The sequence below is a fragment of the Salmo salar genome, chromosome 12 (assembly GCF_965601325.2).
Source record: "Salmo salar chromosome 12, fSalSal1, whole genome shotgun sequence".
Classification (NCBI taxonomy): Eukaryota; Metazoa; Chordata; class Actinopteri; order Salmoniformes; family Salmonidae; genus Salmo; species Salmo salar.
In genome coordinates, this window is record NC_138302.1 from 7,845,001 (window position 1) to 7,862,500 (window position 17,500).

At 45.8% G+C, this 17,500-nt stretch overlaps 1 protein-coding gene across 3 annotated transcripts in view; it reads left to right on the forward strand.

Moving 5' to 3' along the window:
* LOC106593331 (protein sidekick-1) overlaps nucleotides 1-17,500 on the forward strand; it is a 143,789-nt gene that overhangs the window by 54,403 nt on the left and 71,886 nt on the right. For all 3 annotated transcript variants that reach the window (XM_082958517.1, XM_082958519.1, XM_082958518.1), the window contains 3 exons: nucleotides 108-206; nucleotides 7,463-7,657; nucleotides 16,668-16,869. In XM_082958517.1, the coding sequence (XP_082814643.1) occupies nucleotides 108-206; nucleotides 7,463-7,657; nucleotides 16,668-16,869 (496 nt within the window). The remainder of the gene's footprint in view (nucleotides 1-107; nucleotides 207-7,462; nucleotides 7,658-16,667; nucleotides 16,870-17,500) is intronic.

A 17,500-nucleotide genomic window follows, 5' to 3' on the forward strand; every position in this document is an offset into this window, starting at 1 on the left:
TGTTCTGTGTTTTAATGATGTTGTGAAGGTTAAATGATAATAAATTCCTCGTCCCCCCTCCTCCCTTCCCCCTCCTCCCTTCCCCCTCCTCCCTCCTCTCTCTATAGTTCCAGGTCCCCCAGTGAGGCTGTTGTTTCCAGAGGTTAGTCTGACGTCTGTCAGGGTGGTGTGGCAGCCTCCTACTGACCCCAACGGGATTATCATGGGTGAGACAAAGTCTTAACACACACTCACACAGACACACAGTCTTAACACACACTCACACAGACACACAGTCTTAACACACTCACACAGACACACAGTCTTAACACACTCACACAGACACACAGTCTTAACACACACTCACACAGACACACAGTCTTAACACACACTCACACAGACACACAGTCTTAACACACACTCACACAGACACACAGTCTTAACACACACTCACACAGACACACAGTCTTAACACAGACACACAGTCTTAACACACTCACACAGACACACAGTCTTAACACACACTCACACAGACACACAGTCTTAACACACACTCACACAGACACACAGTCTTAACACACACTCACACAGACACACAGTCTTAACACACTCACACAGACACACAGTCTTAACACACACTCACACAGACACACAGTCTTAACACACACTCACACAGACACACAGTCTTAACACACACTCACACAGACACACAGTCTTAACACACACTCACACAGACACACAGTCTTAACACCGTCTGTAACATTGTAATCATATCCAGTAGAAGATGTATTCTGAAGATCCATTCGCCGGGACACAGGACCAATTAGGGTCCTTGGGTTGTCCTCATAAGAGAACCCTTTGAAGAACCCTTTTTGGTTCCAGGTAGAACCCTCTTGGGTTCCATGTAGAACCGTTTCCACAGAGGGTTCTACCTGGAACCAAAAAAGGGAACCCTATGGTAACCTTTTTTTCTAAGTGTGCAGTTCAAACACTGTGCTCTGCTCCGATGGCACCGTGTGTCTGTCTGTGTGTGTCTGTCTATCACTCACCAACATGTCCGTAGGGAGCAGAACTATTAAACTTACTGATGCAAGACCCTCCACACACTTAGACACACAGACTAAGACACACACACACACACACTCAGACACACACACTAAGACACACACACAGACACACTCAGACACACACACTAAGACACACACACAGACACAGGAGTCCTGGAAGTGTAAATGAAAGTGTTCTAATGGGAGAGAGAATATATTGAAACCTGGGAGAGGGAGAAAAGAGGAGGATAGATATAGAGTGAAATAGAAGAGAGAGAGAGATATCTATAGAGACAGCAGCAGACAGGGACTATAGATATAGAGTGAAATAGAAGAGAGAGAGAGATCTAGAGAGAAGGCAGCAGACAGGGACTATAGATATAGATAGATATAGAAGAGATAGATAGATCTAGAGAGAAGACAGCAGACAGGGACTATAGATATAGAAGAGATAGATAGATCTAGAGAGAAGACAGCAGACAGGGATTCTCAGAGGGGTGAGGTGGCAAGGACAGGTGTAGAGCTGAATAGAGAAAATGATAGAAAGGAGAAGGAATAGTGTTGTTTTGTCCTCTGCGGGCAAGGACAGACAGAGTGATGTGGGGGGGTTTGCAGGGGGGAGGACATTTAGCGTGACACCTCCATTTGACAGAGGGCATCTGTCTTTCCTCGCCTCAGAAGCACAGGAGAGAGAGAGAGAGAGAGGAGAGAGAGAGAGAGAGAGGAGAGAGAGAGAGAGAGAGAGAGAGAGAGAGGAGAGAGAGAGAGAGAGAGAGAGAGAGAGAGAGAGAGAGAGAGAGAGAGAGAGAGAGAGAGAGAGAGAGAGAGAGAGAGAGAGAGAGAGAGAGAGAGAGAGAGAGAGAGAGAGAGAGAGAGAGAGAGAGAGAGAGAGAGAGAGAGAGAGAGAGAGAGACTGTCCTACACATAAAACCCCATAATGTCAAAGTGGAATTATGTTTTAGAAATGTTAACAAATTAACAGCTGAACTGTCTTGAGTCAATAAGTATTCAACCCCTTTCTTATAGAAACGCCTAAATAAGTTCAGGAGTAAAAATGTGCTTAACAAGTCACATAATAAGTTGCACAGATTCACTCTGTGTGCAATAATAGTGTTTAACATGAGTTGTGAATGACTACCTCATCTCTGTACCCCACACATACAATTATCTGTAAGGTCCCTCAGTCGAGCAGTGAATTTCAAACACAGATTCAACCACAGAGACCAGGGAGGTTTTCCAATGCCTCACAAATAAGGAAACCTATTGGTATATGGCTACAACTAAACACATTGAAGATCCCTTTGAGCATGGGGACGTTATTAATTACACTTTGGATGGTGTATCAATACACCCAGTCACTACGAAGATACAGACGTCCTTCCTAACTCAGTTGCCAGAGAGGAAGGAAACCGCTCAGGGATTTCACCATGAGGCCAATGGTGACTTTAAAACAGTTACAGAGTTTAATGGCTGTGATATGAGAAAACTGAGGATGGATCAACAACATTATAGTTACTCCACAATACTAACCTAAATGACAGAGTGAAAAGAAGGAAGCCTGAAAAGAAAGTAGGATAACACACACACACCCAAAGTGTGATATAAAGTAGGATAACACCCACAGTGTGATATAAAGTAGGATAACACCCACAGTGTGATATAAAGTAGGATAACACCCACAGTGTGATATAAAGTAGGATAACACCCACAGTGTGATATAAAGGTGTTATTTCTCTAGATGGAGATGACTCTATAATCGCTATGTGATGAGATTATCACCATGACAACGGGATCATAGATTGCCGATCTGAACAGATCGAGATCATCTCTACTGGTGTTATTAATAATGTCACACACACACACTCTTTGTTTTATCATGATCCTCATGTGGTCTTTTTGAGTGACCAGTGAGGTGTAGGAGGCACGGTCAGGGATCAGTGGGGTGTAGGAGGCACGGTCAGGGATCAGTGGGGTGTAGGAGGCACGGTCAGGGATCAGTGGGGTGTAGGAGGCACGGTCAGGGATCAGTGGGGTGTAGGAGGCACGGTCAGGGATCAGTGGGGTGTAGGAGACACGGTCAGGGATCAGTGGGGTGTAGGAGGCACGGTCAGGGATCAGTGGGGTGTAGGAGGCACGGTCAGGGATCAGTGGGGTGTAGGAGACACGGTCAGGGATCAGTGGGGTGTAGGAGACACGGTCAGGGATCCGTGGGGTGTAGGAGGCACGGTCAGGGATCAGTGGGATGTAGGAGGCACGGTCAGGGATCAGTGGGGTGTAGGAGGCACGGTCAGGGATCAGTGGGGTGTAGGAGACACGGTCAGGGATCAGTGGGGTGTAGGAGGCACGGTCACGGATCAGTGGGGTGTAGGAGGCACGGTCAGGGATCAGTGGGATGTAGGAGGCACGGTCAGGATCAGTGGGGTGTAGGAGACACGGTCAGGGATCAGTGGGGTGTAGGAGGCACGGTCAGGGATCAGTGGGTGTAGGAGGCACGGTCAGGGATCAGTGGGGTGTAGGAGGCACGGTCAGGATCAGTGGGGTGTAGGAGGCACGGTCAGGGATCAGTGGGGTGGAAGGTAGAGAGGTGTGTGAGTGTGTACTGTAATTACATGGCCAGCTGGGCGCAGGGCAGAGTATCGGACACAAACCATACCGCTCAAAAACACACCATGGGTCACTGCCAAGGGGACGGGAGAGAAGGGGGGGGGGGGTGTATAAGATACGTGTGTGTGTGTGAGATGTGTGTACTGAATACAGAGTAAGGTTGCCTTAGTCCTGAAGCCTTGTCTTTAGCTCAGTGGACTAACACAGTCTTGATTTAGCTCAGTGGACGAACACAGTCTTGATTTAGCTCAGTGGACTAACACAGTCTTGTCTTCAGCTCAGTGGACTAACACAGTCTTGATTTAGCTCAGTGGACTAAAACAGTCTTGTCTTCAGCTCAGTGGACTAACACAGTCTTGATTTAGCTCAGTGGACGAACACAGTCTTGATTTAGCTCAGTGGACTAACAGTCTTGATTTAGCTCAGTGGACTAACACAGTCTTGTCTTCAGCTCAGTGGACTAACACAGTCTTGATTTAGCTCAGTGGACTAACACAGTCTTGATTTAGCTCAGTGGACTAACACAGTCTTGATTTAGCTCAGTGGACGAACACAGTCTTGATTTAGCTCAGTGGACGAACACAGTCTTGATTTAGCTCAGTGGACGAACACAGTCTTGATTTAGCTCAGTGGACGAACACAGTCTTGATTTAGCTCAGTGGACTAACACAGTCTTGATTTAGCTCAGTGGACTAACACAGTCTTAGGTTATGGTATTCTCTGTGACTATGTACAGACTCAGTGAGCATAGCCTTGCTATTGAGAAAGGCCGCCGTAGGCAGACCTGGCTCTCAAGCGAAGACAGGCTATGTACACACTGCCCACACAATGAGGTGGAAACTGAGCTGCACTTCCCAACCTCCTGCCAAATGTATGACCATATTAGAGACACATATTTCCCTCAGATTACACAGACCCACAAAGAATTCGAAAACAAATCCAATTTTGATACACTCCCGTATCTATTGGGTGAAATACTAGTGTGCCACCACAGCAGCAAGATGTGTGACCTGTTGCCACAAGAAAAGGGCAACCAGTGAAGAACAAACACAACCTATATTTATGTTTATTTCGTTTCCCTTTTGCACATCATTACAACAGTGTATATATACATAATATGACATTTGAAATGTCTTTATTCTTTTGGTCCAAACACACTAAGACAATCGTGAAGAGGGCACGACAAAGCCTATTCCCCCTCAGGAGGCTGAAAAGATTTGGCATGGGTCCTCAGATCCTCAAAAGGTTCTACACCTGCAACATCGAGAGCATCCTGACTGGTTGCATCACTGCCTGGTATGGCAACTGCTCGGCCTCCGACCGCAAGGCACTACAGAGGGTAATGCGTACGGCCCAGTACATCACCGGGGCCAAGCTTCCTGCCATCCAGGACCTCTATACCAGGCGGTGTCAGAGGAAGGCCCTAAAAATTGTCAAAGACTCCAGACACCCTAGTCATAGACTGTTCTCTCTGCTACTGCACGGCAAGCGGTACCGGAGCGCCAAGTCTAGGTCCAAGAGGCTTCTAAACAGCTTCTACCGCCAAGCCATAAGACTCCTAAACATCTAATTTCTAATCAAAGGGCTTCCCAGAACCCTCTTTTACGCTGCTGCTACTCTCTGTTTATAATCTATGCATAGTCACTTTACCTCTACCAACATGTACATATTACTGCACATTGACTCTGTACCGGTACCCCCTGTATATAGCCTCCACATTGGCTCTGTACCGGTACCACCCTGTATATAGCCTCCACATTGACTCTGTACCGGTACCCCCTGTATATAGCCTCCACATTGACTCTGTACCGGTAACCCCCTGTATATAGCCTGCACATTGACTCGGTACCGGTACCCCCTGTATATAGCCTCCACATTGGCTCTGTACCGGTACCCCCTGTATATAGCCTCCACATTGGCTCTGTACCGGTATCCCCTGTATATAGCCTCCACATTGACTCTGTACTGGTACCCCCCCCTGTATATAGCCTCCACATTGACACTGTACCGGTACCCCCTGTATATAGCCTCTACATTGACTCTGTACCGGTACCTCCTGTATATAGCCTCCACATTGACTCTGTACCGGTACCCCCTGTATATAGCCTCCACATTGACTCTGTACCGGTACCCCCTGTATATAGCCTCCACATTGACTCTGTACCGGTACCCCCCTGTATATAGTCTCCACATGGACTCTGTACCGGTACCTCCTGTATATAGCCTCCACATTGACTCTGTACCGGTACCCCCTGTATACAGTCTCCACATTGACTCTGTACCGGTACCCCCTGTATACAGCCTCCACATTGACTCTGTACCGGTACCCCCTGTATATAGCCTCCACATTGACTCTGTACCGGTACCCCCCTGTATATAGCCTCCACATTGACTCTGTACCGGTACCCCCCTGTATATAGCCTCCACATTGACTCTGTACCGGTACCCCCTGTATACAGCCTCCACATTGACTCTGTACCGGTACCCCCCTGTATATAGTCTCCACATTGACTCTGTACCGGTACCCCCTGTATATAGCCTCCACATTGACTCTGTACCGGTACCCCCCCTGTATATAGCCTCCACATTGACTCTGTACCGGTACCCCCCTGTATATAGCCTCCACATTGACTCTGTACCGGTACCCCCTGTATACAGCCTCCACATTGACTCTGTACCGGTACCTCCCCTGTATATAGTCTCCACATTGACTCTGTTACCGGTACCCCCCTGTATACAGCCTCCACATTGACTCTGTACCGGTACCCCCCCCGTATATAGCCTCCACATTGACTCTGTACCGGTACCCCCCTGTATACAACCTCCACATTGACTCTGTACCGGTACCCCCCTGTATATAGTCTCCACATTGACTCTGTACCGGTACCCCCTGTATACAGCCTCCATATTGACTCTGTACCGGTATCCCCTGTATATAGCATAATTTGTTATTTTACTGCTGCTGTTTAATTATTTGTTACTTTCACTTTTTACTTATTTAAAAAATAATAATCTTAACTTCTTAAAGAATTTTTGGTTAAGGGCTTGTAAGTAAGCATTTCACTGTACAGTCTACACATGTTGTATTTGGCGCATGTGACAAATACAATTTGATTTGTAATGTTTGCTGTCATTTTTTATTGTTTATTTCACTTTTGTTTATTATCTATTTCACTTGCTTTAGCAATGTTAGCATATGTTTCCCATGCCGGTAAAGCCCTTTAACTAAAATCTCCCTCAGAAAGAATGGCAATGAGGTGTGTGTATATGTATGTGTGTGCTGATCTTGTTGAAAGCCTGTTTCCTGTCATCTCCCTTTGGGCTCTAGGATCTAAAGTAGGCCACACACACACACACACACACACACACACACACACACACACACACACACACACACACACACACACACACACACACACACACACACACACACACACACACACAGACACACAGACACACAGACACACACACAGACACACACACACACACACACACAAACTACCCCCCTACCCACAAACACCCTCACCAGAACACCAGGATTCTACATAAAGTAACTCTTTCTCTCTTTCTGTCTCTTTCCCTCTTCTCCTCTCCCCTTCCACCCCTCTCCTCCCCCTCCCTTCCTCTCCCTCTTCTCCTCTCCTCCCTCCACCCCTCTCCTCCCCCTCCCTTCCTCTCCCTCTTCTCCTCTCCTCCCTTCACCCCTCTCCTCCCCCTCCCTACCTCCTCCTCACTTCTCTCTCCTCCTCCCTTCACCCCTCTCCTCCCCCTCCCTACCTCCTCCTCACTTCTCTCTCCTCCTCCCCGCCGTCCTCCCTCTTCCCCTCTCGTAGGTTATCAGATAGCGTACCGTCTGGATGCTGGTGACCCCATGCGGTTCACTACGGTGGAGGTGGGGTCGACCGCGCGTCAGTTTACAGTCAGCGGTTTGACCGGAGACCAGGCCTATGTGTTCAAGTTGACCGCTAGGACCTCTCAGGGATGGGGCAGAGCTGAGGAAGCTGTAGTTATCACCACCGAACGCAGAGGTAAGAGACACACAGAGACACAGAGACACAGTACACAGAGACACAGTACACAGAGACACAGAGACACAGTACACAGAGACACAGAGACACAGAGACACAGTACACAGAGACACAGTACACAGAGACACAGAGACACAGTACACAGAGACACAGAGACACAGAGACACAGTACACAGAGACACAGTACACAGAGACACAGAGACACAGTACACAGAGACACAGTACACAGAGACACAGAGACACAGAGGCACAGTACACAGAGACACAGTACACAGAGACACAGAGGCACAGTACACAGAGACACAGTACAGAGACACAGAGCTGAGCTACATTACTCATTATAAACTGAGATCATCTGTTTTAGTAGCTCTGTTCTACAACAATGAGAGTATTAAAGTGTGTAGTAGTATTATTCTGAGACTGTATCCAATAGGAGGGAGAGAAAGATTGCGTGTGTTTGTGAACAGATTCATGTTTACAGAGAATCAATGAGGATGTTATTACCAGTCAGATTGATAACGATCTGAAATTAAACAATTACACTGCTGTCACCCCCTGTCACTGTGTGTGTGTGTGTGTGTGTGTGTGTGTGTGTGTGTGTGTGTGTGTGTGTGTGTGTGTGTGTGTGTGTGTGTGTGTGTGTGTGTGTGTGTGTGTGTGTGTGTGTGTGTGTGTGTGTGTGTGTGTGTGTGTGTGTGTGTGTTTATCTGTGCCAATGGATTTGCACGGAGACGCGTGATTTACTGAGCGACCACGGTGAACCATTTAACAGTTCCTAATTGAATATCACACATGTGTACACAACGCTTTGGCATGAGACTCTTATGAACACCAGGACCACAATATGAACACCAGGACCACAATATGAACACCAGACAATATGAACACCAGGACCACAATATGAACACCAGGACCACAATATGAACACCAGGACCACAATATGAACACCAGGACCACAATATGAACACCAGGACCACAATATGAACACCAGGACAATATGAACACCAGGACCACAATATGAACACCAGGACCACAATATGAACACCAGGACCACAATATGAACACCAGGACCAATATGAACACCAGGACCACAATATGAACACCAGGACCACAATATGAACACCAGGACCACAATATGAACACCAGGACCACAATATGAACACCAGGACCAATATGAACACCAGGACCACAATATGAACACCAGGACACATATGAACACCAGGACCAATATGAACACCAGGACCACAATATGAACACCAGGACCACAATATGAACACCAGGACCACAATATGAACACCAGGACAATATGAACACCAGGACACAATATGAACACCAGGACCACAATATGAACACCAGGACAATATGAACACCAGGACCACAATATGAACACCAGGACCACAATATGAACACCAGGACAATATGAACACCAGGACCACAATATGAACACCAGGACCACAATATGAACACCAGGACCACAATATGAACACCAGGACCACAATATGAACACCAGGACAATATGAACACCAGGACCACAATATGAACACCAGGACAATATGAACACCAGGACAATATGAACACCAGGACAATATGAACACCAGGACCACAATATGAACACCAGAACCACAATATGAACACCAGGACAATATGAACACCAGGACCACAATATGAACACCAGGACCACAATATGAACACCAGGACCACAATATGAACACCAGGACCACATATGAACACCAGGACCACAATATGAACACCAGGACAATATGAACACCAGGACAATATGAACACCAGGACAATATGAACACCAGGACCACAATATGAACACCAGACCACAATATGAACACCAGGACCATATGAACACCAGGACCACAATATGAACACCAGGACCACAATATGAACACCAGGACCACAATATGAACACCAGGACAATATGAACACCAGGACAATATGAACACCAGGACCACAATATGAACACCAGGACCACAATATGAACACCAAGACAATATGAACACCAGGACAATATGAACACCAGGACCACAATATAAACACCAGGACCACAATATGAACACCAGGACCACAATATGAACACCAGGACCACAATATGAACACCAGGACAATATGAACACCAGGACAATATGAACACCAGGACCACAATATGAACACCAGGACCACAATATGAACACCAGGACCACAATATGAACACCAGGACAATATGAACACCAGGACCAATATGAACACCAGGACCACAATATGAACACCAGGACCACAATATGAACACCAGGACAACAATATGAACACCAGGACCACAATATGAACACCAGGACCCAATATGAACACCAGGACCACAATATGAACACCAGGACCACAATATGAACACCAGGACAATATGAACACCAGGACAATATGAACACCAGGACCACAATATGAACACCAGGACCACAATATGAACACCAGGACCACAATATGAACACCAGGACCACAATATGAACACCAGGACCACAATATGAACACCAGGACCACAATATGAACACCAGGACCACAATATGAACACCAGGACCACAATATGAACACCAGGACCACAATATGAACACCAGGACCACAATATGAACACCAGGACCACAATATGAACACCAGGACCACAATATGAACACCAGGACCTCAATATGAACACCAGGACCACAATATGAACACCAGGACCACAATATGAACACCAGGACAACTATGAACACCAGGACCACAATATGAACACCAGGACCACAATATGAACACCAGGACCACAATATGAACACCAGGACCACAATATGAACACCAGGACCACAATATGAACACCAGGACCACAATATGAACACCAGGACCACAATATGAACACCAGGACCACAATATGAACACCAGGACAATATGAACACCAGGACCACAATATGAACACCAGGACCACAATATGAACACCAGGACCACAATATGAACACCAGGAACAATATGAACACCAGGACCACAATATGAACACCAGGACCACAATATGAACACCAGGACCACACTATGAACACCAGGACCACAATATGAACACCAGGACCACAATATGAACACCAGGACCACAATATGAACACCAGGACCACAATATGAACACCAGGACAACATGAACACCAGGACCACAATATGAACACCAGGACCACAATATGAACACCAGGACCACAATATGAACACCAGGACCACAATATGAACACCAGGACCATATGAACACCAGGACCACAATATGAACACCAGGACCACAATATGAACACCAGGACAATATGAACACCAGGACAATATGAACACCAGGACCATATGAACACCAGGACCACAATATGAACACCAGGACCACAATATGAACACCAGGACCACAATATGAACACCAGGACAATATGAACACCAGGACCACAATATGAACACCAGGACCACAATATGAACACCAGGACCACAATATGAACACCAGGACAATATGAACACCAGGACCACAATATGAACACCAGGACAATATGAACACCAGGACCACAATATGAACACCAGGACAATATGAACACCAGGACCACAATATGAACACCAGGACAATATGAACACCAGGACCACAATATGAACACCAGGACCACAATATGAACACCAGGACCACATCGAACACCAGGACAATATGAACACCAGGACCACAATATGAACACCAGGACCACAATATGAACACCAGGACCACAATATGAACACCAGGACCACAATATTAACACCAGGACCACAATATGAACACCAGGACCATATGAACACCAGGACCACAATACGAACACCAGGACCACAATATGAACACCAGGACCATATGAACACCAGGACCATATGAACACCAGGACCACAATATGAACACCAGAACCACAATATGAACACCAGGACCACAATATGAACACCAGGACCACAATATGAACACCAAGACCACAATATGAACACCAGGACCACAATATGAACACCAGGACCACAATATGAACACCAGGACAATATGAACACCAGGACCACAATATGAACACCAGGACAACATGAACACCAGGACCACAATATGAACACCAGGACCACAATATGAACACCAGGACCACAATATGAACACCAGGACCACAATATGAACACCAGGACCACAATATGAACACCAGGACCACAATATGAACACCAGGACCACAATATGAACACCAGGACCACAATATGAACACCAGGACCATATGAACACCAGGACAATATGAACACCAGGACAATATGAACACCAAGACAATATGGACACCAGGACCACAATATCAAATCAAATCAAATAAAATAAATGTTTATATACCCCTTCATACATCAGCTGATATCTCAAAGTGCTGTACAGAAACCCAGCCTAAAACCCCAAACAGCAAGCAAAGCATGTGAAAGAAGCACGGTGGCTAGGAAATACTCCCTAGGAAAAACTCCATCGAAAGGCCAAAAACCTAGGAAGAAACCTAGAGAGGAACCAGGCTATGAGGTGTGGCCAGTCCTCTTATGGCTGTGCAGGGTGGATATTATAACAGAACATGGTCAAGATGTTAAAATGTTCATAAATGACCAGCATGGTGAAATAATAATAATCATAGTAGTTGTCGAGGGTGCAACAAGCACGTCCGGTGAACAGGTCAGGGTTCCATAGCCGCAGGCAGAACAGTTGAAACTGGAGCAGCAGCACAATATGAACACCAAGACAATATGGACACCAGGACCACAATATGAACACCAGGACCACAATATGAACACCAGGACCACAATATGAACACCAGGACCACAATATGAACACCAGGACAATATGAACACCAGGACCACAATATGAACACCAGGACAATATGAACACCAGGACCACAATATGAACACCAGGACCACAATATGAACACCAGGACAATATGAACACCAGGACCACAATATGAACACCAGGACCACAATATGAACACCAGGACCACAATATGAACACCAGGACCACAATATGAACACCAGGACCACAATATGAACACCAGGACCACAATATGAACACCAGACCACAATATGAACACCAGGACCACAATATGAACACCAGGACAATATGAACACCAGGACCACAATATGAACACCAGGACCACAATATGAACACCAGGACCACAATATGAACACCAGGACCACAATATGAACACCAGGACAATATGAACACCAGGACCACAATATGAACACCAGGACCACAATATGAACACCAAGACCACAATATGAACACCAGGACCACAATATGAACACCAGGACAATATGAACACCAGGACCACAATATGAACACCAGGACCACAATATGAACACCAGGACCACACTATGAACACCAGGACCACAATATGAACACCAGGACAATATGAACACCAGGACAATATGAACACCAGGACCACAATATGAACACCAGGACCACAATATGAACACCAGGACCACAATATGAACACCAGGACCACAATATGAACACCAGGACCACAATATGAACACCAGGACAATATGAACACCAGGACCATAATATGAACACCAGGACCACAATATGAACACCAGGACAACATGAACACCAGGACCACAATATGAACACCAGGACCACAATATGAACACCAGGACCACAATATGAACACCAGGACCACAATATGAACACCAGGAACACAATATGAACACCAGGACAACAATATGAACACCAGGACCACAATATGAACACCAGGACCACAATATGAACACCAGGACCACATTATGAACACCAGGACCACAATATGAACACCAGGACAACATGAACACCAGGACAACAATATGAACACCAGGACCACAATATGAACACCAGGACCACAATATGAACACCAGGACCACAATATGAACACCAGGACCACAATATGAACACCAGGACCATATGAACACCAGGACCACAATATGAACACCAGGACCACAATATGAACACCAGGACAATATGAACACCAGGACCATATGAACACCAGGACCACAATATGAACACCAGGACCGCAATATGAACACCAGGACCACAATATGAACACCAGGACCACAATATGAACACCAGGACAACATGAACACCAGGACAATATGAACACCAGGACCACAATATAAACACCAGGACCACAATATGAACACCAGGACCACAATATGAACACCAGGACCACAATATGAACACCAGGACCACAATATGAACACCAGGACAATATGAACACCAGGACCACAATATGAACACCAGGACCACAATATGAACACCAGGACCACAATATGAACACCAGGACCACAATATGAACACCAGGACAATATAAACACCAGGACCACAATATGAACACCAGGACCACAATATGAACACCAGGACCACAATATGAACACCAGGACCACAATATGAACACCAGGACCACAATATGAACACCAGGACCACAATATGAACACCAGGACCACAATAGGAACACCAGGACAATATGAACACCAGGACCACAATATGAACACCAGGACAATATGAACACCAGGACCACAATATGAACACCAGGACCACAATATGAACACCAGGACAATATGAACACCAGGACAATATGAACACCAAGACAATATGAACACCAGGACAATATGAACACCAGGACCACAATATGAACACCAGGACCATATGAACACCAGGACCACAATATGAACACCAGGACCACAATATGAACACCAGGACCACAATATGAACACCAGGACCACAATATGAACACCAGGACAATATGAACACCAGGACAATATGAACACCAGGACCACAATATGAACACCAGGACAATATGAACACCAGGACAATATGAACACCAGGACCTCAATATGAACACCAGGACCACAATATGAACACCAGGACCATATGAACACCAGGACCACAATATGAACACCAGGACAATATGAACACCAGGACCACAATATGAACACCAGGACCATATGAACACCAGGACCACACTATGAACACCAGGACCACAATATGAACACCAGGACAATATGAACACCAGGACAATATGAACACCAGGACCACAATATGAACACCAGGACCATATGAACACCAGGACCACAATATGAACACCAGGACAATATGAACACCAGGACCACAATATGAACACCAGGACCACAATATGAACACCAGGACCACAATATGAACACCAGGACCACAATATGAACACCAGGACCACAATATGAACACCAAGACCACAATATGAACACCAGGACAATATGAACACCAGGACAATATGAACACCAGGACCACAATATGAACACCAGGACAATATGAACACCAGGTCCACAATATGAACACCAGGACCATATGAACACCAGGACCACAATATGAACACCAGGACCACAATATGAACACCAGGACCACAATATGAACACCAGGACCAGAATATGAACACCAGGACAATATGAACACCAGGACCACAATATGAACACCAGGACCACAATATGAACACCAGGACCACAATATGAACACCAGGACCACAATATGAACACCAGGACAATATGAACACCAGGACCATAATATGAACACCAGGACAATATGAATGTATACCTTTCAAAATTTAAACACAACACCCAACAATTTCTAAGATTTTACTGAGTTACAGTTCATACAAGGAAATCAGTCAATGGAAATAAATAAATTAGGCCCTAATCTATAGATTTCACATGACTGGGAATACAGATATTCATTCATCTGTTGGTCACAGATACCTTAAAAAAGAAAAATAGGGGCATGGATCAGAAAACCAGTCAGTGTCTGGTGTGACCACCATTTTCCTCATGCAGCGCGACACATCTCCTTCACATAGAGTTGATCAGGCTGTTGATTGTGGCCTGTGGAATGTTGTCCCACTCCTCTTCAATGACTGTGGTTGAAGTTGCTGGATATTGGCTGGAAATGGAACACACTGTTGTACATGTTGATCCAGAGCATCCCAAACATGCTCAATGTGTGACTTGTCTTATGAGTTTGCAGGCCATGGAAGAACTGGGACATTTTTATCTTCTAGGAATTGTGTCCAGATCCTTGTGACATGGGGCTGTGCATTATCATACTGAAACATGAGGTGATGGCGGCGGATGAATGGCACAACAATGGGCCTCAGGATCTCGTCACGGTATCTCTGTGCAATCAAATTGCCATCGATAAAATGGAATTGTGTTCGTTGTCTGTAGCTTATGCCTGCCCATACCCTATCCCCACCTCCACCATGGGGCACTCTGTTCACAACGTTGACATCAGCAAAACGCTCGCCCACAAGACGCCATACACGTGGTCTTCGGTTGTGTGGCCGGTTGGACGTACTGCCAAATTCTCTAAAACGACGTTGGAGGCAGCTTATGGTTGGAAAACTAACATTCTATTCTCTGGCAACAGTTCTGGTGGACATTCCTGTAGTCAGCATGCCAATTGCACGCTCCTTCAAAACTTGAGACATCTATCTATGACATCATCTGTGGCGTTGTTTTGTGTCATCTATCTATGACATCATCTGTGGCGTTGTGTTGTGTCATCCATCTATGACATCATCTGTGGCGTTGTGTTGTGTCATCCATCTATGACATCATCTGTGGCGTTGTGTTGTGTCATCCATCTATGACATCATCTGTGGCGTTGTGTTGTGTCATCCATCTATGACACAACACAATGCCACAGACTGGGCTCCCACAACTTCCAAGGAACCAAACGTGCTAGCTGGATACACACTGGTATGGTAACACACAAACACACACACACCATTGGTTATAGTGTGGTGTGACTCAAAGCTCTGTTGTTCCATGATACTAGCAGCTGAACTGATAGAGTTCTGCTCTGTTGGGGGTTTTAGACACAAGCACAAGGATCAACTGACTATGGAGATCTCTGTCTCTCAGTTTAATAGACTTTATTTACATGGTCAGTTAAATCTCTCTCTCCCCCTATTTATCTCTCTCTCTGTCGCTTTCTCTCTCTATCTCTCGGTCTCTCTGTCTCTCTACCTCTCTCTCCCCCCTCCAGAGCGTCCCTCCCCCCCCAGGAAGTTGTCCGTCCCCCAGGGGGAGGTCCAGTCTCGTAGGCTCCGCCTCCACTGGGTTGCCGGGACGACAGGCTCCTCCCCCCTACGGTACTACAGCCTGCAAACCAGAGAGCTTCCGACCGGAGACTGGACCAGTCACTCTGCTGATATACCACACAATTATACAGCCTGGACCGTAGAGAGGTAACCATGACCACCACAAAACAACTACTATGAAATTAACTTTTTTTTTTTTTTTCATTGGTAGCACTGGTGCTCCTAACTTTAAAAAATGTAGGTGGACAACATGAAGTCCAGAATATTTTTACTTTTTTTATTGATTGAGATATAGCATATATAGTCCCAGTCAGTATTGGGTAGAATGCCCGCCTGTGGGGAAAACAACCTGTGGTTACCTAGGTTACCCCAAAGCAAAAAAAAACATTTTCAAACGCAATTTTCGTGAATTACCAAACTACATTTAAGAAAAGTAGGACATGTCTAAAGATGACTTTTCAACATTATCTGTTCCACAGCATTCTCACTATATCAAATTCTAGGGCTTCCCTCATGCCCTTTTTCATGACGGTGCTAGCAGTGAGTGAGTGCTAGCTAGCTACCAACCAGAACATTACGCTAGCAGTGAGTGAGTGCTAGCTAGCTACCAACCAGAACATTACGCTAGCAGTGAGTGAGTGCTAGCTAGCTACCAACTAGAACATTACGCTAGCAGTGAGTGAGTGCTAGCTAGCTACCAACTAGAACATTACGCTAGCAGTGAGTGAGTGCTAGCTAGCTACCAACCAGAACATTACGCTAGCAGTGAGTGAGTGCT